This window comes from Plectropomus leopardus, chromosome 12, assembly GCF_008729295.1.
Source record: "Plectropomus leopardus isolate mb chromosome 12, YSFRI_Pleo_2.0, whole genome shotgun sequence".
Lineage (NCBI taxonomy): Eukaryota > Metazoa > Chordata > Actinopteri > Perciformes > Serranidae > Plectropomus > Plectropomus leopardus.
In genome coordinates this window covers 10,366,794-10,391,152 of record NC_056474.1, presented here as the reverse complement: position 1 = coordinate 10,391,152, position 24,359 = coordinate 10,366,794, and the positions used below count along the sequence as shown (strand labels likewise).

Genomic DNA, 24,359 nt, shown 5'->3' with positions numbered 1-24,359 from the left:
ATTTGTGCGATATAATGCCACAGAAACAACTTGATATTCTCTAGCAGCTTTTAAAATTCTATTTCCAGCCTCTATAGCTTCTTATTAAATTATTATTTATATTTTTGCGTGTCAGTTTTTATTATTTTACAAAAACAAAATTGTTTAAGCTCTCACATTAGTACTGGCTGCTGTCGGTTTGGTTCTCTATGTATTGACTGATAGATAAGTTCATTACAGTGTGTTGAATGTCCTCAGTCTAATGACGATCCATCAGTCCACTTGAGACAGCATGGCCTCCTAAAGAGAAATCAATCACAGCTGCAGTTTGTTTGTTTGTTTTTTTTTAAACATAGTTTCAGTTTCAGGTCCTGATGTTTCTGGAGAAAAAATGTAACAAAAATATTACAACTTACAAATGTGTAAACGGAGCTGCGACGTTGCATCACAGAAAACACTGAAGCGGTTGTTAACTCTTGAGTTGCAACGCAGAGAAACACATTTTTTCAGTGAAATCCTTTATGAAAACAGACCTTATATGGAAGTATTCTCCTTATTAAATTTAAAATAATATCTTTATCTTTTTATTTAAAATGTGTTGAATAATATTAAGTATAGCCGCCTGACTGAAAATGAATCGTTATGTTCAAACACTGTGGGACACTTTTTTGATTTTAAAAAGATAAAACAATTCCAAGACAGTTTTTTTCGCAACCATAAAAACAAATTTCCTCCACCTTCTAAACAAAAATAATTCAATCTCGATCCCAACGTTCGTATAAAGCGATTTATTAGGTCAATATACTTTACAGTCGTCCCTTGTTTGGTCATTATTCCCTTCACATCTTTTCTCTTTTTGCCACAAATAGCTGTCAAAGGTGGTTCCTACAGTTGCCAAACAGAAAAAAAAATGTAAACTGTCTCACATGCAAATGTGGTCAACAAATTGTACGAAACACAAAATTCACCAAATGAGGACATGCAACAGAAACATTTTGGCCCTACATATAAATACTTAAAAAATCTTTACAGTCTCATCTCATAGTGCCCATTTGTAACAATTTTTACCCTTTTATATTTACATATTCACACAGCAATAAATAAAAATGACAGCCAAATAACTGATCTGTCTGCGAGCATCTTCCCTGCTCAGTCTCACCTCTCAGACAAAATAATCGAGTCCTCCTTTTTGTGCTTCATGCGTTCAACGAATCATAGAGTCAATGTAAGTGTTTTTATTATTATTAATAATAATAATTTTGGATTTTCATCAGAGTTCATGGCCTGGTCCCTTGTTCTATTTGTTGGTGCTGACTCCTCACAGCAAACCTGTTGACGTGCACGGGGATGGGGACCACAATTTTGGGATTTCTCACCGGTTCTCCTGAGCGGTTGTTAACGTTGCCGGCTTTGATCCGTTTCCACTTGGCCCTGCGGTTCTGAAACCAGATCTTCACCTGCACCTCGCTCAGTTTAAGTGCATGTGCGATCTGGGAGCGCTCAGTCAGAGAAAGGTACTTTTTACAGTGAAACTCCTTTTCCAGTTCGAGCAGCTGCTCGCTGGTAAAAGCTGTTCGTCTCCTGCGGCTCTTCCCCGCCGAGCTGCCGGTCGGTAGCGCCTCCTGCGAGCCGGTTTTTAGTTTGCTCTTCTGGGACAGGGAGCCACAGTTGTTCCCGTCCGAGAAACTTTCGTTCTCGCTGTCTGCGGAGCTGTCCTCTCGGTCACTGCACACCGTGTCTGCCGACTTTAGGTCCAGCTTCTCGTCGTCTGAGCTGTACAGTTTGGTCTCACCTGCAGAAAAATAAACATTCACATTAATGAGACAAAATCGACCATTACGCAATGTCTCACAGCGTTAGACAGCATTCGTTGTGTTTTTTAGTGGGCTGGTGGAGATAAAAGCCAAGAAACAAATCACAAAACAAAAACACTTCAAATATTTTTAAAAGTAGAAACATTTACTGAGCTCATATTGGGTCATTACAGCTGCCTGTGTGTAAGTTTTCACTGCAGCTTTTTTTGGCAACACATGTTTAATTTATCCAACAAAATCGTTTTACTTAAGTTTTAAGTTTACTTAAGTTTTTTAAGTGATTAAGCATGTCCCCTTTTTTAACATTTAATATTATGTGAAGAAAAAATAGCAATTACAGAAATGACAACCTTCTGTTTTTTGTTTTATAAATAAATGTATCTGGATTGATATATTTTATATTAAGTGTCACCAGGTTGCATTCTCGTGAAACTGGGCTCTAATAAACGTATCATTAATTTTTTGTTATGCTACAACTGTGGCAAAACTGATCTAAGATGACTTCTACATTTAATTGGAGTGAATAAAACTCTTTCGTCATAATGCAAAAATCTCTGCTTTAACGCATTTTTACGCACAACGATCAGTTTTTACGCACCAGCCTTGATCGTGGGATTTGATAAAATACCATAGATAAACAATGAGGCCGAGCTCACCTGATATCGTTTGAAAAGTTTCCGAGAAGTTGAGCAACTCGGAGCCCTTGTCCCGGCTGTGCAGCTCGTCAGAGTGCGGACTCTCCTGCCTCCTCGCTCCGGGATCGGCGGCGCTTAAACGGGGACCCGGGAGCTCTTGTGGTGGGTAGAAACTGTCCGGAGGGTCCGAGAAACTTGGCATGGTCGTGGTGAGCGCTACCATGGATGGCACCCCCTGTCCCAAACTGGCACAGAAGGTGTTGGTGAGCCGTCCCGCAAAAGAAGCCAAAGGCGCAAGTGGAGGTATACCAGACGATAAAGGCGAGTGGGATAAAGCTTGTGGAATAACCAAAGGTCTGTACGGCATGAACATAGGGTAGCCCGTGTAGAGCAGGTGTCCCGGTCTGGGCTGAGGAGTCCCTATCAGGGAGTCAATTGAAAACGCCGTCCCTTGGCCGCCTGGTCTCTGCATTTTTGCAGGCGAACACTTTTTTTTTTTTTTTAAATTTGGTTGAAACTTGAAAGCAGGTGTCCTTTTCCTCGCGCAAAACTTTCAAGACAGAGTGGATTGAAAGTAGATCCTCTGTCGTGTTGTCATCCCTGGGAGTGGACCGCTTCTCCGGATCTCTGCACTCTATATGTCAGTCGGGCGCTTTGTTGTGTGCCCCACCGCTACCTTTTCCCTCTTATTTGTCACACACTGAGACATAAACACACGCTCTCTCTATCTATCCACCTCTCTCTGCAACTCCTCCCTCCGATGCACCGTGTGTGTGTGTGTGTGTGTGTGTGCGCGCGGAGAGAGAGGGCGAGAGCGCATTGGTTATCATCTGCAATACAAGAGGAATGAAAAGGGGGTGTTTCCCTGGGGGCTCATCCATCTTCCTCAAATTACGCTTCATTTCCTTATTCAGCCTCTGACTTTTTGGCCGTCTTGAGAGGCGGTAGTTTCCCAGTGGAGACCAAATAGACGGGTCGCACCCCCCTCCAAAGCCCTCCTCCCCCTTTTTTGCCAGGTTCACCATTGACTGCAAAACGGTGTGAGAGACTGCTCCAGCCCTTCCCCTTCTATAATCGTTGACCACACCAACCCAATCAGCTATTATTAATTTTGATTGATGATAAGTAATTACTCTGGATTCAAGGGACAGCGTAAAACAACGGTGGCTTTTGTTGGAATATTTGGGGGCCGATGGGCATCAGAGTCAGGAGGGAGGAGAGGCAGATGTTTTCTCCGCTCTCTGCGCTATTCTCCGCGGCTAAAAACAATGCGTTTGGCTTCAGAGAAGGGGGGAAAAGAAGTGCTGCAACAATTGTTCCCTGGAGAGAGATACTCTGCGCGAAATTAGATTCAGATAAAAGGCGTTTATGCGAGGTCAACTGCGGCGTGGACGCGGACACACAGTGGCCAAAGTCAAATCTGAGTGGGGAATGTATTTGAAAGGATGTGAATTATTAACTTTAACGTCTCTTATCGATCATCTGTCAGTTAAATCACCCTTAAACTTTTTATTTTTATAAATTGGACGCGCACATTTTGCTTTGTGTGCTGTTTTATTCATACTTGATTTAAAAAAAAATGCATGTAAAGTGAAAAAAATCACTTTCCTTTAAGCACTGCTTTAATCGCAGATCATTTCACCTTTTAAATGGCAGTGGGAACTGATGATGATTAGCCCTATTGAGTCCTGGGTGTCCGCGCTCTCCAACTGGTCCTCTGATTGCACGAGGACATAAACATATCACCACCGACTCTGATTAGCAGTGGAGGGCCAGGCCAGGCTAATTCTTATAATTGCAAGTGACTCCAGCAGCACCTCTCTTTGATCTATTGAAACCATTCGCCTGAGCTCCTCTCTCTCCCTTTTCTTTTGGAGAGAAACTCACAGCTCCTCTTTACACTTTTCACTGACCATTTTTAGTCACATTTTTCGTGACCAAATCATATAGAATATCCAACATATTCATGTTTTTTAAATAAAAAAAAATCATTGATAATAGGCCTTATAGAAAATCCCCATATATTTTAATTGTAAAAAGAAGTATTGAAAATGTTTGTCATTACTGTTTATTCAATATAAGGTAAAATCGATGCAACTAAGTCTGCAGATAATAATCGTGTGACTATAATGAACCCTACAGCTTAACTGTTTTTGTTAACCCTGATGGGAGAGACTGACAGGTGCAACTTAAACTCTTGTCGTTTTTATTTTTCGTTATTAATTTCTGCATCGCAGTGGCGTAAAGAAGAGACAATGGGCCCTGTGTAAGTTATTATGACGGTCCCATAGTGTACGGGAGTAACTATTTATACGCCCAAACTAGCTACGGTATAATCTTATCGTCTCGTCACATGGTCAAATAGAGACTTGAAATTAACAAAAAATGTGTACTACCCATAATTATTTATTGCATATGTTTAAATGACAAGAATGCAAAAGAAAATCAGAAAATATTAATTTAATTGAATAGTTAGGCTATTTTTATTTTTATTTTTGACAGTTTGCATAGAGTAACTTATGCTGTCTTTTTCTTGAGGCTATTCAGGCAGGCTCCCAGCATCCTATTACGGACTAGCTACTCTATAATTTTATCATCTCATCACTAGGTCAAATAGAGACGACACTAAAAATACACATTACCCAGAATTCCTCATTGCATATATGACACACACACACACACACACACACACACACACACACACACACACAAATAAGCAAAAATTAATGTATTAAATTGGATTTCTTTGTAGTTTATTCATAGTTTGTATAGAATAAGATACTTTCTAACATATTTTGTTAAAGATTGATACTCACTATTATACTTCAAAAGAAACAAAAAACATGATGGAGATGGATTTTTCTTTTGAATTTTATTTATAGCTAAAGAAACAATTTATTAACTGTAATTTAATTTGTCACATATTTTTTCCATGGTAGCAAACTGGATAACTCACAAGGGCCCACTTTCTATATTTCCCCCCACCCCCCAACCCCATGTGCCCCAGTTCAACCGCCCCTGCCTGCGCTGTCTATATTTACACCCCTGCTGCATCACATGAGCAGGTTAAAGACCAATAACTATCGGAATCTCGTGATGAAAACACAAATTACAATCAGTATTCAACACGATTTAATGTTGCAACTTGTTTTTAATTTTTAACTTTATGTGATTTTTGAAAACTAAAGCATAATCAATTTTTTAAAACTTCTTTTCTGTCATAAATGTAAAAAAAAAAAAGAAAGAAAGCAAAACAGAGTGTAGAAAAACGACAACAGCAGAGCAGAAGAAAGAGAGAAAACCTAAGTTAAAAAAGTAACAATAATGACACAGCCGTAGTGGAATATTTTATTTTACATTAAGCCCATTTTTTGATACAAAACGCCTAATTACAACAATACCGATGGGAATAATCATTTATGCAAATATTTTAAGCTAATCCTTAATGTGCAACACAGCATCACAGTGCGCATTAACATCAAACAATCATAATAATCGTTATAAAAATACAAGCATCCTCACTATCAAGTGCAGAAGTAAAAAAATGTGATCATAAAATTAAAAATATATAAAACACAACCTGCTATGTATTTGATCAACTCTAGTCTGTAGCTCCCTCTTGTGGTGCAAAATCAAACTGGAATAAACGTGACAGAGGACAAGAAGCTGCTTCTTCATCCTGAAACGTGTGGCACAAAATGTATTTCAAACTATTAAGTGTACTGTTATAGTGCTACACTTGATGCCACAAATTTAATTATGAGTTATACTGTGAGAAGCTGCTGCAGCCTCACAAATGTAGCAGCACTCTGTCTTCATCAGCACTCACACTAACACAGCTTACACACAAAGTGCTTTCAGTGGACATAATCTCTGTACTCCAGCAGCAGGTAGTTCTTGATGAAGGTGGGCAGCTCAAGTTTAGGGACCACCTTGTGCACCCGGCCCTCCAGGAAGGTCCTGAGTCTGAAGCGCGCCAAGTGCTGCAGGCAGCGAGGAGTCCGCTCCAAAGAGAAGAGGGACTCGTAGAACTCTTTGTGCTCCTGGTTGGATACAAAGACATGATAGTGAAGCACTAAGTATTTGGCTCACTTTACAGAAACTCACAGTTGTATTTTTAAATAAAAAGAAGTAATTATTAAATATGCTAAACATTCAAAAATGTTTTTTTTGGGCACATTTTGAGTCATTCATTTTATCAGAATGTTGTTGTAAATTAATTCTATAATTAAAGATCCAGTGTGTAGGATATAGTGGCATCTAGCAGTGACGTTGCAGAACTGAAACTTTGCCCTTGTGCCAATTGTGTTGGAGAACTATGGTGGCTGACAATAGATGTGTAAAGAGAAATTGATACAGCGTTGAAGGCGAAGATCCGTTCATTCCCATGAGAGCCAAAAAAGCCAAAAAAGTCCAACTGCTGTTTATATAATTGCTCAGTTGACCAGCACTGCTTCTGCACTGTGTGGCCTGCAGAACAGGCACACTAGCTTATTCAGCACTCTGATGACTTAAATGGGGAAAAAAATGATTCAGTCATGTTGCTCTTATAGACTTTCCAAATGTAATTGGACAGAGTGGATTAAATGCCAATGGTGAAAAGAGTAATTTCATAGGTGTTTTGATGCTCAAAATAATATTTTCACTGATTAATTGATGCCTCTTTGACCATGTAAATCAATGGGAAAGGGTCTTTTTGGGCTGCAGGGCGTCACATGACGTGACAGACATCATTACACTTTTTGGTCACTGTGAAAATTGGCTTCACTTCCTGGGAGCCCGTGGCTGATGTGAAAATGTGAATGTATCTGTCGGGAACCAATGTTTGATTTGTTTGTTCTGGGCTTCTGTGGAAACAACGTGGCGGACTCCATAAATTAGAACCCACTTTGTCGATGTAAAGAATTTGTAGGCATTATTAACGAATGAAACCATAGTTATGAACATTATATATAACTTCTGCCAAATAATGCACCTAAATCCTACACACTGGACCTTTAGAGGCTTTACCATATTGATGGTTCACCTCAATTTTAAGAGCACTTTAACTACCAGAACTAATTAATTAGCATTGATTTTAATGGAGCTGTCATGGTCCTGATACTTTGTCCAAAACATGCAACCTTTAAGCATGTAAATACCAAAAAGAAATTTAAGAAGAAAAAGAAAGGGTAAAATCGTAAAACATATTTAAAAAAAAACCCATAAAATCTAAAAACATTTTTCCAAAACGCACACACTGCACCCAACTCATTAATGACTCATCTAACGAGCTTGCCTTGAACACCTCTGGTGACACCGACTCAACCCAGGTGTCTGTGACTTTGAGGCGACTGTAGGAGTTGAGGAGGACCTCGATGGTGCGTGGGGATACACAGCAGTGCTTCAGTACCTTTAAAGACACAACACACATTCATATAATTATCATTTAAGTTCATGAGCGAGCTTGTGACTCCATAGAACTGAAGAAATAAAGTAATTAAACACTTGTGAAATGAACAGATTGGTCTTCCCTCCAGGGGTTTAACTGGAAATTATGCAATTAGTGCTAATTAATCTCCTATTAACACTTGCCTAATTAGGAACCAGGCATTTTGTCTAGTGCACGTGGGTTCACTGATGGTTGTAGTCTGTTTCCCGCAGAGAGTGCAACACTTCATGTTGTGTCATGAAATGAGAATGATTTGAATGTGAAGTTGTGAAGTCTGGATTATTGCAAGGAACAGCTTAATGTTTCAAGACTCTTTGTCAAGGTGTTACATGTGCTAATTATGCAAAATGAGACACCTTGATGAATAATTAGTTCATGCTGTACAGACAGCATACTTCTACAAACTAATCTGGAATGTTTTAGCTCATATTAAATGCATGCGCACACATTTTATCCTTTTGGATCCTTTTTGATTCCCTACCATGGGCAGAGCTCCAGGCCACACCCGAATAGAGCCATGGTTGAGCAGAGCACGGACAATCCTCTCAGGGTAATGCGAAATCTTGTAGCACACCACCTTCAGGATGTTGTGCATGGGAGCTTCACCGCCGTAGTCCATTTCGTTAACCAAGGCGCCGTTTGCCAGCAGCAGATCCACTATGTCTGGATTTGCATTCTTACAGGCCATGTGCAAAGGGGTGCGTCTGTCCTGGTCCATGGTGTGGACAGTGGCCCCCGCCCCAAGTAGCTTCTGGCACACCTTGAAGTAGCATTCAAGCTCCTGCACCTCCTGGGGTTGTGAGCAGGCAGAGTTCAGGGGCGTGAGACCCTCGTTATTCTGTTTGTCCACAGCGGCTCCATAGCGCAGGTAGAGCTCAGTGTGTTCTGGGAGGCCGTTCCTGGCTGCGACATGTAGGGGAGTGTCGTCTTCATCTAGAGTGCGACCGTTAATCGCTGCACCGTACTGAAGGAGATACTTTGCACATCTGCACACAGAATTGCAGAAGTTTTGTAACAGAACACAGTGAATTCCCAAGCAAACATTATATGTTATGTGTATAATGTTTGCTTTTTTTGGGCTGACTCATAGTCTTATCAGATAAGAACCTGTTCATCAACATCATGCTCCAAATGTGTTAATTTAAATGGATTTTAAACTAAATTCCATTTAACAAACTAAAGTGAAAAACATGATCCTGAATTTGTTGATGTCGAGGCTGGGTATTTTTTTTTATGCCATTAGGTTTTATTAATCCTTTTAAGTACTAAAACCTGGAAATCCTCTCAGCATTTCAGTGCCTCTGGTTTGCTCGTCTCAAAGTCAATGGGTTTTTTAAATGTTTTTTTTGGTTGGCAGCGTTAAATAAGGCCTGTGGTTAACACTAGCTTAAGAGACTTTCATGTTTTGTTCTACGACATAAAATCTGTCAGTAAATACCCCATTTGTAATATTTGAAGCTTTTATGGATCTTAAAAAAAGGGTTGCTAACAAGTGGCTAAGAAATAGTACAGAACGTCATTACGCCAAACACATCTTTACAGCCTCGCAGTGGCGACAATGTGTCATTAGTGTAGTTTTTTTTTAGCCTAGAAATAACTTTTTACTTCTGGCGATTGCATTTAGGCATCAAAAATCCTGAAAGTGGTGTTAATTTGTTAAGGTTATCGTTCTTTGACCTTACTTTCTGCAGTGATCCAAAATCCAATGGAAAAATCCCATATGCTTTTTGACGAGAGAACCAGCAAAACATCATCCCTGGGGCACCCTATTTAGGGCCTGTACACATGTTGCATTTTTTCATTTTTTTTTCATTCCATTGTTTCTAATGTAGAGACATGGAAGATGCACTCAAAAGTGCTGCCGTCACAGCAGACAAGCGTTTTCAAGCCCCAGTTTTTCATAGCACGATGACCGTGCCCTGAGATTAACAAAGGTTGTGCTCCGAAACGCTTGGTCAAAAGCACACTCTGACACAAACTGGACTGTTTGTAAACTCGGAGCGCTTTTGGAATGTACCGTTTGGTTATCCAGCGCTCTCGGAGTGGCAGAGTGTGCTCTGAGCAGATTTTAGGAGAAGGAGCAGCAGAGCACCAAACTGAGTAAATGTGAGATTAATTCCTGTTCATTAATTCATGTAGAAATAGAACGCTCCATTTCTCCCAACAACAGCTCGCTCATTTTATTGCAGAGCATCAGATTAGATTTATAAACACGCCCAAAGTTCAATTTTGGAACGCAGCAATAAGCACCACATATCATGTGATGCAGATCAACCAATCACAGCCAGCGGGTATCTTCACTGTCTTTGGTAAAGATTAGTCAATGATAAATGTCGGGAGGAAGTAGATCATTTTAGTTCAGGGATACCCAGAGCTTTACATCTGTCCCAAAGACAACATTTTAGGTTGAATAAAATGTCAGCTCCGAGCTCGGGATTTCTGAAAGTAGGCTTTACTTAATTATAGTAGCAAAAATAGGTTTCAAGATTAGTAATGCTGTTGACACCAAATTCCTACCCTACACAGTGTAACTTGAAAATAAAAGCACAGACAATTTTTTCTTCTGTTTTAGGTGGCACGGCTGAAAACATTTGTTGTGTTGTGGTTTTAGTATGATTAAGACAGTTGGAGAACAAATAGGTACACAAGAGGACTTAGGCTCTACAGGATCACTTTTTCCCTTGGAAATTGTCATGTTGTTCCCCAAGTCTCCAGGAGAGCATGCTTACTGCCCCCCTCCCCCTGGGTTTGGACTGAGCCCTGAATGTTTACAACATCTTGCCCCGCCCATGTGTCCATGTCATGTTCTCTATTTGTATGCTAGCTTGTTTTCATGCACTCTTAACAGGAGCAGATGGTGAGATCACATAACTCTCTGATTTCATCTGCGATAAATGCTCCTGCGCTGGTTACACTTTCTATTTTTGTTTTATTTACTTACTCAAGGGATTCGGGTTGTGTACACAAGTGCAAGGGCATAAAGCCGTCTTCAGTGACAGCGTTGGCGTTGGCACCGTGGATTAGCAGCAGTTTGGTACACTCTGGCTCGGCGTTTTCACAAGACTCATGCAGGGCAGTGTTGCCCCCAGGTGCCAGGTCAACATTGGCCCCACGCTGCAGCAGGAGTCTCAGGCAGTCCGTGAAGCCTCGGCTGGCTGTGATGTGAATTGGGGTGGTCAGCTCCTGCTCATAACTCAGTGACCACAGTCCTGCCAAAAGAGAGTACAATATTAAGTCATTTTAGAGCTCAACCCTTAGGATATTAGGAATCTAAGAGTTGCACATTACGTAGTTTTACTGTTTGCATGACTTCACTCAACAAAAGTACCCTGACGAAAAGGGACCATAAAAGACCATAACTTTTTTCCCCAACTGTAGCCAGTTTGATATAACATCAACTCCGACAAACATACTCAAAACTTTGTAGTTAAATCTGAAGTTCTTCCACTCCTCTATGTTGCTGGTGTCATAGATGGCATCAATAAGGTACTCATACTCGTCGTCGTCCACAATGCTGAGAATCGTCAGCTCATCCCCGACAAGTAGAGAGTTCCAGAACTGCAGGACACAACCGGAGGCCTTGGCTGTGGCGATCACATCGCTGCGGTACTGCTTTGGTTTGCGGTACTTTATCTTAGGTGCTACATAAGCCATACTGGAGCTAAATGGATTGTTTTTTAAAAAGTTTTTGTAAGGTGGTTTCTCCCAGAGGAAATAATCGCTTATGCAGGTTGTTTGTGCAGACAGGGCTATTTCAAGGAGGCGTTATGTGATATTTTGCTTGACCCGGTGAACCTTGCCAGTGCAGTGGCATGGGAGCCAATGACTGGTGTGTTGCATGTCGCCTGCCCACTGATTCAGCTAATACACTGGAGTCAAAGGACAATGCTCTCTTGCACAAATTAAGTTCAAGAGAAAGACATTATTTTGACAAACAGAATTTTTAGTAAAAAGAATTCCAGTATTGCAAAAGCCCATCACTAGCTGTACTCATACACTGTTAAATCTGACAAGCTGACTTTACTTAGAATAATCTTGGAAACTAATTGCCTTGAAAGAAGGAAAGTAAATATACCTATAAATCTAAGTTTATGTTAACTTTAAGTTTAAGTTGTTGCAACTTAAAAATGACGAGTGGAATTACTTAAACCACAACTTCAGTAAACAAAATTAGTCTGACTTAACTTGATTATGACAAAGAGGATGTTTGCAGTGATGAAGTTAAGAGATCTGCAAATTCTGAATTGTTAAAATGTTTAGGAAAAAAAAGAGACTGAAAAGATTGACTAGTTTGCAAACAGCAGAATATAGCAGAGAATTACTGAAGTTGCTAAAACTTTGAAAGATTGATTTAATTAGTCATTTTTAAGTTGCAACAACATTTTACAAAATTAAGTTACTGTATTTATTTTAATTAAACTTTACAAGATATAAAGTCCACATAAATCAAGACTAATAGTTATATTTACTTACATTTTTCAAGTTAATCAGTTTTCTAGATTTTTAAAAAAAAGTTAAATCAACTTGTCAGATTCTAAAGTGTACAAAATTTTAACTTTAGAGGTATGAAAATCATTTTCCAGGGCCTCAAGAAGCTTATTTTGCTTTAGTAAAAGGCTACTACTGAATCTGATGGATTATTATCCTGTTGCACTCAACAAACCCATGACTTCTTAGTCTGTTTATGTGTTGAGCATATGGTTTCTATAAATATCGCCACGTGCTCTGTTTCTATAATTATTGCAGCTCATGTGTCCCAAAATTCTGGGTCAAGGTGAGATCCACAAGGTACATATTGCTCATAATTGCATCTTAAAATCATTTTAAAGCAATGATTTATTTTCTGTCTTTTCCCAAAGGTAATTTTTCTCACTTCAGTCAATTTTGGATGCTGATCTCCAGGACATATAATAAAGCTGCTTAGCTGTGCCAGATCATATGAATTCCTGAATTAATTTCTAATGAAGACAGATGTTGTCTCCTACCTTCCCCTGTGGCGACCCAGTGCATGTCCCCTCCCTGCGGCTCGATTATGAGGTTCACTGTGGATCCTCTGGGAAAGAGGCGCTGCATGGCCTCAAGGTCTCCTGTATACAGAGCGTTCTGGACGACCACATCCTGGCAGATAGCTGGCGGTGTGGCAGTACTGGACCTCAGCGGTGCCCTGTCCCTCATCGCCTTCTTCAGCATATAGCTATTGAAGTGATGGGAGGCCAGCTGCTTCTTGTATTTGTGTCTCTCCAGCATGTCCTCGTCAAGTTCAAGGGAGCGTAGGGCTGTGGATGTGAAGACAAAGCTGCCTCGCGACATGCTGAATGGCTTGTCTCTCACAGAGTAAAGTTATTGTTTGTGATTAAGTGAAGGAGAGCATCTAAAAAGGCCTGTCTGTCTGCTTCTGTTGTTGTTCTCTCTGGCTAATGTCCACTGTGTGCCTGCCGGCTGTTCACAGGGCTGGTTCACAGAGTTGTTTTGATATTCGGTATGAGACCCTCCCCGGAGTGTGACAAGTAATGCTATTTTTATGTCTCACATGCAGCCACTCGAGCTGCTCCTGTTTGCCTGCAGCAAAGTTACAGCCATGTAGTGTCTCTGTCAGACTGCCAGTATCAAATGAGTTGAGTAAACTCATGTTTTGTAACTACAATACACGTAGTTTGTTGGGTGATAGAAAATATTTTTTAAATTACACTGGCTCCTATTAGACAGAACCTTAATCAGCAACAGATTGGAGGAGTGCTTCCTCAAAAGCATTGACACATTAGGTTTTTACTGTGTCTGTGTTTCTTTCATCTTTTTTTCCGTTACTTTGTGTCTCTTTGCAGTTCCTTTACATCTCTTAATGGTAATTTTTGTCATTATTATGCATCTTTTTGAGTAATTGTGTTAGTCATTTTGTGTGTTTTGTGGTTGTTTTGCCTATTTTTTAGTTATTTTATGTTTATTTGCAGGTCCTTTGCATCTCTTTGTGGTCTTTTTGTTTCTCTTTTAGGTAATCTTTCGTCTCTTTTAGTCATTATGTATCTTTTTGTGTAATTTTGTATTTTTTGTTCATCATTTTGTGTCTCTTTTTAGTTCCTTTGCATCCCTTTGTGGTCATATTGTGCCTCTTTGTGCTTGTCTTGCCCATTTTTACAGTTCATTTGTGTCTCTTTGCAGTTCCCTCGTATCTCTTTGCAGTCATATTGTATGTTTTTTTGCATTTTCTGTGAAATTAAGTCTTTTTTGGTTATTTTGTGTGTTTTTATGTTGTTGTTTTTTCCCCTATTTCTGTGGTTATTTTGTGTCTTTTTGCATCTCCTTGTGGTCAAATTGTGTGTCTTTGTGGTTGTGTTGCATCTATATGTGGCCATATCCTTTTTTAAAGATTATTTTTAGGACTTTTTGCCTTTACAGCAGGAGAGAGACAGGAAAGCAGTGAGGGTTAGGAGGAATAACATGCAGCAAAGAGCCAAAGGTTGGAATTGCTACCAGGCTGCTGCAAAGAACTCAGCCTATATTAGGTACACTCAACCAGGTTAGCTAGAGGTCACCCTGCATATTGTGTCTCTTTGTGGTTGTTTTGCCTGTTTTTGCAGCTCTGTTCTGTGTTTTTGCAGTTCCTTTGCATTTGTTTGTGGTTGTTTTAGTGTCTTCCTGGTCAGTATGTGTTAATTTTGAGTGACACAGCATTGCAGCACATGAGCATGTCTGTGGGTTGTTTTGGTGTGTCCGTTTCACGTCACAGATAGGCCAAAGAACACGTAAACAGTAGAGAGCAGCAAGGACAGAGGTCTGTGAAAACTTGACAGTAGTTACTTCTTTTACCTCTTACTAATTTAGTCTCTCTTAAAAACGTGGTGCAGATTTATTTGGATGGATGTTTTGGTGCTGCTTAGGTGGAGACAAATGATAATTAGTGACGGCATGTCATTGCATCTCACTGGTTAAGCAGCTGATAGAAGCTGGGGGCAATAAATACCCGTGACAACTGCAGAGTCATTTGACCCGGGTGTAAAAGCCGATTGTACGGATTGCCATTGCATTTAAAAGCCAGATGTTAGCGAGTGCGTTTTTTTGTTGAGGCTTTTTGTGCAGTGGGAATGAGGCATTAGAAGCTCAGTGTGTTTCCACCTCTCCTTCTCGAGATGTGCTGAGCAAGTATAGTCCAAGTGTCAAATCACTGCAAACTATGACCATTCCTAACAAAGCTTTCACTGTTAAACATAAAAAGGATTAGTTGACTTTTGTGCATTTGGGCCATTTTTGAGTCCAAATTTTGTCCTGTAATTTTTCCTAGAGGAAGATCAAATTAGAATGTCCTGTTTGTAAGCCCCTGTGAGTGTTTGCAAAATGTCTTTTTCTGCTTCCAGTATTTTTTTCTTTCAAGAGCCTTAATGGATTTTATGTATCCACATGGCTCCCTGCATTAGAACATTAGGCTGAATGACTGGCAACCGCTGTGTTACTCTGCCCCACGTGTAGTGTTCTGATGGCGGAGGGACGGCGCATAATTAAGCCTCTTAAGCCTACTCGCTAGGCATCTGACAAACATCTCTTTTGACTGATGGACCACTATTTTCCAACGTTATCCTATCCAATAGCAAAACTGATCCCATCTCTCAGACATCAGGGATAGTTTTTCAAGGCATGCAAAGATGACTCAAAATTAGGTGACTGATTAACTTGCTGTAATATCATTATCTATTAACCCTTGATTTCTTTAAAAAACATTGGAAAAAAGTAATGAGCAATTTGAGAAGAAATTACCCCCAAATCAGCAAGAAATTTGTATAAAAATTGCTAGAAAATTTGCAACAAAAACAAAAGAAGGAAAGAAAAAAAAGAAAAATAATAAATGAGGAAATTACTCAAAAACATGCTCAATAATAATAATTATGTGACATCATTTTAAATATATAATTATGATCATTATAAAAATATAGTTTTCTGGACATTTTTTAGTTTCTTTTTTCTTTTTATTTTTTTAAATCTATAAATTTCTTGCCAACTTGCTCATTGCCTTTCCCCCATGCTTTCCAAAGGAATCAAAACAAATTCCCTGGGTTCAAACATTTCAATACTTGTGAAAGGCCTCTGAGTACAGTAAAAGAAAAGTGACGTCGATCCAGGTTTTAAAGGGTTAAAAAGTGCTGTATTGAATACATATTGTATAAAAGTACACATATTTTAATATATGCTTATGCACCTCTGAGTCCTTTAGGATTCCTGTAAGCTCTGTGGAAAACAAGGTCTGTACCACAGGTGGAGAAATACTAGATATTTGTGGCGAGGTTTTACCTTCTTTCCCATTTAAAAACACAGAAGCAGCGCTGCATCTCATCTATACCTTAACGACTGTTCTGGTATGGAAATCAAGGTCATTTATTTTATGTTACAGTTTGGTAATAGATGCCACATTAAACTGAAGGCGAGTAAGAGTTTCAACTTTGAAAACACACATTACCAGAGAGAGACTAGGAATATTGTTTTTGTGGCTGGAGTACATCCTTTTAAATGATATACATAATGAGTTTATAATATGCATCTGGGCTACCTCCTCTCTACTTTGATGTCTTCCAAATGGCCCGGGTGTCATCAGCAAAACATGTAGGCACTTTCCCGCCTCATTGACTCCCAAATGTATTTTAAATATCATTCCTGGTAACGCAATTATTTAAAACGCTGAACTAAACACTTACTAATGGGGAAAAAGACAGCGACTTCGATAAATTCATTTCTCAAATGGTGGGCATTCATGTTTCTTTTTTTTCCACTTTTTTTTTTCCCTCTGTGAAGCGGAGGCAACTCTGATGACAAGAAAAAAAACATCAGCAGTGGTAACACCCCCTGCCCTCACAGCCCCCTGTGGACATATTAAATCTTTGGTTTCTTCACATTACCAACCAGAAGCTGTCTCTCCAAGGTTTTTCAGCATTGTGGTCAACTGCCTTCCTCTCCCAAGGCAGTGAAAGGCTGGACATCAGCAACAGGCCTGATGAGAGTGAGGCACTTCATTTATGCAATCATAGGCAATTAGTTCCCTCTGATTATGTGCCTCTTAATGCTGTTTTGAGTACTGTGGCACACAGTAATACAGAAAGAGATTAAACTATAGCCCTCCCTCCACACTGAGCAGTCATTTAATATACTGAGAACATAATGAAATGTACACAGTAATTACAGTAATATTAAATGCTAATGGGTTTGCAATTGGATCTGTTGTTAGTTTAAGACAGAGTGCACCCAAAGAAAGTTTAGAGAGAGCGCTACCATGACATCAGAGCACTCAATTATCCATCAGGTGTTTCTATTATTAATGATTTATGTGTTACTTATTGTTAGGGAGCAAGATTGTGTCTGGGCAATTTTGAGCTAATAAGAAAGTGATTAATATGTAATTTACATACTTAAGTTTCAATCTTGGGAGTTAAAGACAGGAAGTTTTTATGCAGGTGGTAGAATAACTTAGCTAGGGTAACCCTTTGATGCCTGGATCGACATCAGTTTTCTTTGGCTTCATTCAGAAGTCTTTCACAAGCATTTAAACCTCTGAAACCTAAGAAAATTGGTTTGATTTATTTTAAAAACATGGGAATAAACATGGTGAGCAACATGGCAAGAAATGTCCTGCAAACTGTATACAATTATAGCAGTTATATGTTTAAAATGATGTTACAAAAAATGTATTGTAGCACTTTCTTGAGATCATTTTATTTTTTTATTTTTTGTTGTTGTTGCTTTTCTTTTACTTCACAAGTATTTAAACCTTTGAATCCTGAACAAGTTGCTTTGATTTCTTTCAAAAACATGAGAGAAAAAAGGCAATGAGCAACTTGTTAAGAAATGTAACTGCAATTAGTAAAGAAATTGTTTTTGAAAATTTGTAGATTTAGATTATTTCTCTTTTAAAGCTAGGGAAAAGGATGGGGAAAAAAGAAATAGAGGAAAAACTACATTATTGCTATAATTACATATTTAAAATGATGTTACAGAATTCTCATAATTTTTAAAAACATTTTCAGGACATTTGCTTGTTTATCTCTTTCAGTTTTTTGTGTGTGTTTAGATTTCCAGGTAATTTTCTTGCATTTTTTTTTTACTAATTTCTTGCTAATTTTCATTCATTTCTTCTTAAATTGCTCTCCTCCCATGTTTTTGTAAGAAATCAAGCCAGTTTGCTCATTTATCAAAGGGTTATTTGGCAAGCGACATTATCTACAGGAAAGCTATTTTCTATGTTTATGCCTTTGTCTGCTGATTCTGATTTACATCTTTGCTTTTTCTCATTCTCTTAATATCATATTGACTCTGGCAGTCCATATGGACACATTAAAGTAGACACACAAAGTCTGCTTTAATTCTCCAATGCCATTAAAGCGCCTTTGATAGCCAATCTCTGGTTTACTTCCATATATATGTGGCTCATCAGAGTCTTCAACAGGGCTTAGACAAGGTGCACTGTTCGCAAATCTCCCCCAGGTCTCATCACAATGCTTGAGATGTTGGTGGAGAACCTAAATGAATTTATAGAGCCTTGAATTGAACAGTAGCTCCAAACTATTTTGTGGAAGCATGATTACTTTTTCTGTACTCTTTCAGCTCTTAGCCCCACTACCTATAATGTATTGTATCGGTCTTTTCAGATTCCAATTGTCTCTCAATGCACTGATCACCACGCAAATAGCCCTTTGTTTCATCACGACAATTGAGAGGTTCATATTTCAACCTAATAGTCCTGTATAACTTTAACCATCTATCACAACCTCATTTCATTGCGGTTGCAGTTAATACGCGCTTCCCTGCCAAGTGGAACATTTTCTAATGATGCACTCTCACACGAAAACAAGGCAAGCCAGCCTGGGCTCTGCATCACTCACTAATGCATCCATCCATAATGTGTTCATAGCAGTCTGCCTAAAGGAGACAGCGATGACTACCACCAGGCATGGGCATGAGAGGGGATATGGGGAAGGGTGCGAGATACAAAACCTAAATGGGCATGATAATCACGAACAAAGTTACTGCCATTAAAGACTGTATCACCCTCGTAATAACATCTGTAGATTTCACATCATTACCAAGAATACTGGGAAACGTCTAAAATGGGTGTCTCAACAATAACAGTCAGCGGTGGGAGTCACATCCAAGTGCATTATCACACTGAGCCCCGGCTTTGTGGGATGTTGACAAGGGTAGCCTAATAGGTGTATGTAAAGCCTGATGTAAACACCATCCTAATTAGAGAGACCTTTATCAGTTCCTCCATTTTATGCAGATTGGACTGGTGCAAACGCTAGTGTCATTATCCTGTAATCAAGTACTATTCAGTTGACAGGGTCGTCTTTTAAAACCCTGATTAGAATGCATAACAAGGATACGATGTTGCATTATTTCCTCCGTCACTTTATAAATATGTCAATTTTTAAAGCTAACTGAATAATGAATTAGGGTTGGAATACAGACGTCAGAGGTATAAAAACATGACTTTTATAACAAACCACTGCTGTATTTTGACATCTAATCATAAGAATATTAAACAGGTTGTACCTCTCATGTATTCATTGTCTTTGCATGTGAGATAAATGGGTCAGAGATATATGCCTGTTTTAAACTTTGAAAAACTCTTACCCCCATTTCTGACAACATTTGGGATCCATCAAAGACTTGTCTATCCATCTTGATTGAAAAAAAAAGCATGCTGTCAATGTGAATATGACCAGTTTCTCAAGTTGAGGCTGTTTTGCTCAGCTAATAGATAGAACCTGTCCTTTCTCATCTTGTCAAAGGCGTAGCTTTGTATTAAAGAGGGAGATATCCGTACTAATAATTTACCAGGACAGATTTGTTCCTAACAATATCCTAGAAAACTCATCTGCAGTTTCCATTGTAAGAGTTCTGTACATGAATATGCAGGACAAATCATGTCTTGTATTGATTCAGTCAGGTGCAGTAGGTTTTTTTTTAATATGGGACAATCTTTTAATATGCCTGATCAAAAGTGTTATCAGTTAGTTTTGGTATTCCACCTCTGATGAGGAGCACTGCACTGCCTGCTCCACAGAAATTCCCAAATGGGGGTTCTGTGTTTGTCAGACAGTTTGAAGAAGAAATCAGCAGACTAGTAACATAATGCTCAGCAGGCTACAGGGCAGATTTTTCTTCTTGACACATTATGACTCCATTCTCATTAAATTCTGAGTTCATTTTTATAATATTACAACTTTTTTTCTCTCAGAATTATACATTTTCTGGACTTCTGAGAGAGCACATATACAAGGGATATGTTTTGAATGTGCATTCAGTTTTGAACATGAGCATTAATCTTGCTGAAACACATATGGACTATTAACTAATTCATCAACCCCTACATGAAATAATTTATAATGAAATAATTCATCATTATGATGAGCAGGTGCCACATGAACGTTGAAAGAGGTTACTTCCACAAACTTGAGACACTCAGCTGGGATAACATTAAATGAGAAAAGTCTAGAGAATAAATATTTGAAAGCAATACAGAATGACAGAGAGCCTTATTGCATTATACATTCCATTATATTTTTATATTTTCAATAATAACCTATGGCCTGAATTTTGTGTTTTGCTTTACAGAAATAAAGACATTTCTGCCATAAATTGGTGCATAAAACTTCCTCTGCAGGAAATTGATGCTTACAATTTTCTGAGAGGACCCTCAAACCCCAGACTGTGTCCCCACATACAACGGTAGGAGACTTTCACAGTATGATAACCAATCTCAGAAAATATTACAGTGTCACTGTCATAGAATTAAGAATAACTGGTATTATCAGTTACACTGACATATGAAGTAATAAAAACAATGGGTGCTTTTTGTGCTTTTTTTTTTTTTTTTAGTTGAATGTGTTACAGGCCTTCTGTAACTGAAAAGTGAATGAAAGTATGTGTAAAAACTCTTCTTACCTAACGATTTTACTTACTTCATAAAAGGTAATGTAACTATTACAGTTGATTACTTTTTGATTATTTTTCCAAAAACTATTTTAAACACGGCAATAAATCTTAAAAGACCCCAATACATAAGTGCATAAATGTTGCACTAAAAATTGTCTCAACACCTTTGCTGATCGGCTTTGGACAAAAAATACACCAGGAGTAGTTATACCTGCACAACAGAAAGATGTAAAGCAGCAGAATAAATGTTTAATTCAACATAGAAACTTTTTACTGATTTTTTAAATGAGTATTCACCAACATTGTGATTAATAACTATAATTTAATTACATTTTTTTCTGTCAGTATCTGTAACCAGTAACAATTATGTTTATTTTATAATTTAATAACTGTAACTAGTTGGTCGCTGAAACGAACAATAGCTTATTGTGTTGATATTTTTCTTGTGGCCCACCCAAGTTTATATTCAAGTGACTATATGTAAATATAAACACATATATAAATAGATAATATAAATATTATATAAATCTTTATATACAGTCTATGGGCCCGCCCAGCAAGCGAGCAAGACTTCCGGTTGCCATCTTTATTTTGGACCGCTGCTGATAAAGTTTTGTTGAAGTGTACAGTCTACCGGAACTGCGTTAGAAGAAGAACAAGATTTTTTTTTGTTTATTTCTTTACTCGTCTGAGGCGAGATATGTGTCGTTTTTTGTTGTTTCGGCGGCCGACTGAAGATGGAGACATCAGGAAATATCTTCAAAACACTGGTAAGTATTGTGAAATTACACTTTTGTGGTGTGTTAACGCATTAACGGTAGGCTAACGTTAGCCGTGCTAGCTAACCTTACATCGGGCAACTGCTAGCTCGCTGTGATACAAATTAAGCTTAAAACATATCAACTTTTGACACGATAGTTATAGCCACTGATAACGCATTGAGTCAAGACACTTTGGGAACCCTTACTTGTGTAAGTGACATTAACGTTAGCTGTGGTTGTATCGGTTGACTCTCGGGGCTTGTTTAAAGAGTCTCTGAATCATTGCAGTGGAGCACTTGCAGGAGATAACGTGCCAAAAACGCGAAGCGATTAACCGGCTGACAGCAGTTCAGCTTTCATCCAGTTATGTTACCCTCTCGACATCACAGCCACCTGTTTAATTCAACACCTGTTGGGGCTTTGGTGCTCTCAGTGTATCCCAGTTTATTTGTGTCTCGCCTAGAGACACAGGTGCCTTTGCTCTTGGATCGATATGAGTGTGTGATGAATGATAGACCTACACACAAGTGGAGCCTGTGTGTGTTTTGAAAAACAAAGTGGATGATAAACTATTTGTCTGCAATAGGTTTGTCTCATACCTCGCTCATATCCAACTAAATGCCACAGTTTACACCAATAATAATTAATTTACGTCAATTATGATCAGTGTCGTAAATAAAGTACAGTGTGTACCATTGTACAGTTATAGCTGTCTTCTGTTATGCTGAAAGCGTGGGTGTTAGTGGTGATAAATGGTAAAACAAGCCGAGTTGTAATAGTAATTCAAACTTTGTCTGAATGTGAGGAAAGGGAATTTGCGATTGGGGCTTGATTAGAAACATTTTGTAATTTTCCCTTTTCTTATTATGTGTAAAAAAAATAAATAAAACAACAACAAAACAAAACAAAAAACGCAGTTAAGGCTGTCAAAAAGCATAATCCCACAGCTGGATATCCAGGGTTCCCACAGTCATAGAAAACCTGGAAAAGTTATAGAATATCACAATATTGTTTTCCATGCTGGGAAAAGACATTAAACTAGTGAATAATCATTGAAAGTTTTGGAAAGGTCATGGGATTTTGTTGTGTGTAATGTAAATAATTGTTCAGTAGTCCGCTGTGGATAACCTTCCACATATCAACTAGATTGGCGAAGGTTGCTGCTTAATTTGTATATAATAATTAACAATGAAGAAAAGTACATTATACAGTTATGTTTGTGTCATACGTTGTGAATATAGTATAGTTTATTTTAATCAAAATGACAGCTGTACAGGGAATCTTTTTAGCAAACAGGAACATTATAGCTTTTATGCACAGAAATTAGGTCTGTTATCAAAGACACTGACTCAATGTGCCTGCAATATGATAGATGTGCAATTACCCCATCTAGTGGTTTAATATTGACCCTGCTTCCCCGTCTCTAAATGAAAGAAGGGAATACAAAACGACAAGAAAAATATGCTGTTTGTGCTCATATTTATTGAAATCAACCAGACAACAAAGGCATCTTTGTCACAACAACTGTGCTGAAGTCTTCATTTGGAGCTGGTGTACTTGGTGACAGCTTTGGTTCCCTCAGACACGGCGTGTTTGGCCAGCTCCCCGGGCAGCAGCAGTCTCACCGCAGTTTGCACCTCTCTGCTGGTGATGGTAGAGCGTTTATTGTACTGAGCCAGCCGGGACGCCTCTGTGGCAATCCTCTCAAACAGATCATTCACGAAGGAGTTCATGATGCTCATGGCTCGGCTTGAAATCCCCGTGTCAGGATGCACCTTGGAAAGCAGAGGAAAAGGGTCGTTAGTTAATGGTAAAGTTCGCAAAACCAAAACAGTTAAGGTTTTTCACCCACCTGTTTCAAAACTTTATAGATGTACATCGCATAAGTCTCTCTTCTTTTGACTTTTCTTTTGCCCTTTTTCTCACCCGAACTCTTCCCCTTCTTTTTAGATATATCGTTAGTCATTTTTAAACGGTGTAAGATATAAACGTTGACAATAGTAACTACGCCAAATGTTATATCAAGCTTTTTTTTTAAAGGAATAATTATCCCAGTTTTCTGGCTCGTGCACAGCTGTTTATATAGCGTGCGTTAATTAGTGACTAATTTGGCTCACCTGCTTTGATTTTGGAGCGAATAGACGCTGCACATTGAAATAGGATTAATGCTGAAAATGTAAAGGGCACTTGTTGATGAATTTCAGTTGCAATGGCAAAATCAGCAAAAATCTACTTAAAAAATAAACAAGTTCTAAAAATATAAAATGAATGACTAATAGAAAGAATAAAACTTTGAAGAGGCCTACCAAACGTGTTAGTTTTTATTCAGGCAGGTAATGTTTTGTTGTTTTTGCATGGACAGAAGCCGCACATTATAATAAAATCAATGTTAATAATGTAAAATTCACTTTGTTAAATTTCAGCTTTCATGGGAAAAATCAATAAAAATCCGCTTAAAAATTAAATTAATAAAAACTAAATCAATGACCACTAGAATGAATAAAACTTAAGCTAAGAGGCCTCCCAAACGTGACAGTTTTTATTTACGCAGCTATTATATGTTGGTTTATTTTGCACTGCAGTGTTGCACAGTAGTAATTTGATAAATGGACGTCGAGTTATACCATTGTACTTAATAATGGAGGCCACTGGGTGGCACTCTTGCACCAGTTTTAAGCTTGCATGCAATATTTCAATTGGAGCTATCTACCTGTAGTAGATTCCGCTTTAATCCACTGTAATCTTCCATGTAGCTACTAGCTAACAAAATATCTAAGACCTAGGGCTATTTTCAGATGACACAACATTTACAGGAAAACACTTTTTA

General features: G+C 38.5%; 3 protein-coding genes across 4 annotated transcripts; all 3 read right to left on the bottom strand.

Moving 5' to 3' along the window:
- Window positions 1–803: 803 nt before the first annotated feature.
- Window positions 804–3,090, bottom strand: gbx1 (gastrulation brain homeobox 1). The gene is made up of 2 exons (XM_042497142.1): window positions 2,450–3,090; window positions 804–1,771 (listed from the first exon to the last, which is right to left on the bottom strand). Exons 1-2 carry the CDS (start codon window positions 2,898–2,900, stop codon window positions 1,257–1,259), a joined length of 966 nt encoding a protein of 321 aa, XP_042353076.1. The 5' UTR covers window positions 2,901–3,090; the 3' UTR covers window positions 804–1,256.
- A 2,671-nt stretch (window positions 3,091–5,761) lies between these two features.
- asb10 (ankyrin repeat and SOCS box containing 10) lies at window positions 5,762–13,296 on the bottom strand. Of its 2 annotated transcripts, none has more exons than XM_042497140.1 (5): window positions 12,845–13,296; window positions 10,801–11,068; window positions 8,341–8,845; window positions 7,707–7,820; window positions 5,762–6,471 (listed from the first exon to the last, which is right to left on the bottom strand). In XM_042497140.1, exons 1-5 carry the CDS (start codon window positions 13,167–13,169, stop codon window positions 6,286–6,288), a joined length of 1,398 nt encoding a protein of 465 aa, XP_042353074.1. In that variant the 5' UTR covers window positions 13,170–13,296; the 3' UTR covers window positions 5,762–6,285. The 2 variants fall into 2 exon arrangements, with proteins under 2 accessions (XP_042353074.1, XP_042353075.1); XM_042497141.1 differs by lacking the exon at window positions 12,845–13,296 and adding an exon at window positions 11,273–11,569.
- A 9,698-nt stretch (window positions 13,297–22,994) lies between these two features.
- On the bottom strand, window positions 22,995–23,619 carry zgc:92591. Its single transcript, XM_042497144.1, has 2 exons — window positions 23,385–23,619; window positions 22,995–23,307 (listed from the first exon to the last, which is right to left on the bottom strand). The coding sequence occupies exons 1-2, from the start codon at window positions 23,496–23,498 to the stop codon at window positions 23,071–23,073; spliced, it is 351 nt and encodes a 116-aa protein (XP_042353078.1). The 5' UTR covers window positions 23,499–23,619; the 3' UTR covers window positions 22,995–23,070.
- Window positions 23,620–24,359: the final 740 nt, after the last annotated feature.

Bases quoted from the DNA above. Each gene is read 5' to 3' on its own strand.
- zgc:92591 (XM_042497144.1), bottom strand. From the start codon at position 23,498: ATGACTAACGATATATCTAAAAAGAAGGGGAAGAGTTCGGGTGAGAAA. The intron at 23,308-23,384 runs GTGGGTGAAAAA...CTGCTTTCCAAG, and splicing joins TCTATAAAGTTTTGAAACAG to GTGCATCCTGACACGGGGAT.
- asb10 (XM_042497140.1), bottom strand. From the start codon at position 13,169: ATGTCGCGAGGCAGCTTTGTCTTCACATCCACAGCCCTACGCTCCCTT. The intron at 7,821-8,340 runs GTAGGGAATCAA...GTGTCTTTAAAG, and splicing joins GGCCTGGAGCTCTGCCCATG to GTACTGAAGCACTGCTGTGT. The intron at 6,472-7,706 runs GCAAGCTCGTTA...GTATCCAACCAG, and splicing joins TGTCACCAGAGGTGTTCAAG to GAGCACAAAGAGTTCTACGA.
- gbx1 (XM_042497142.1), bottom strand. From the start codon at position 2,900: ATGCAGAGACCAGGCGGCCAAGGGACGGCGTTTTCAATTGACTCCCTG. The intron at 1,772-2,449 runs GTGAGCTCGGCC...ATTTTTCTGCAG, and splicing joins AACTTTTCAAACGATATCAG to GTGAGACCAAACTGTACAGC.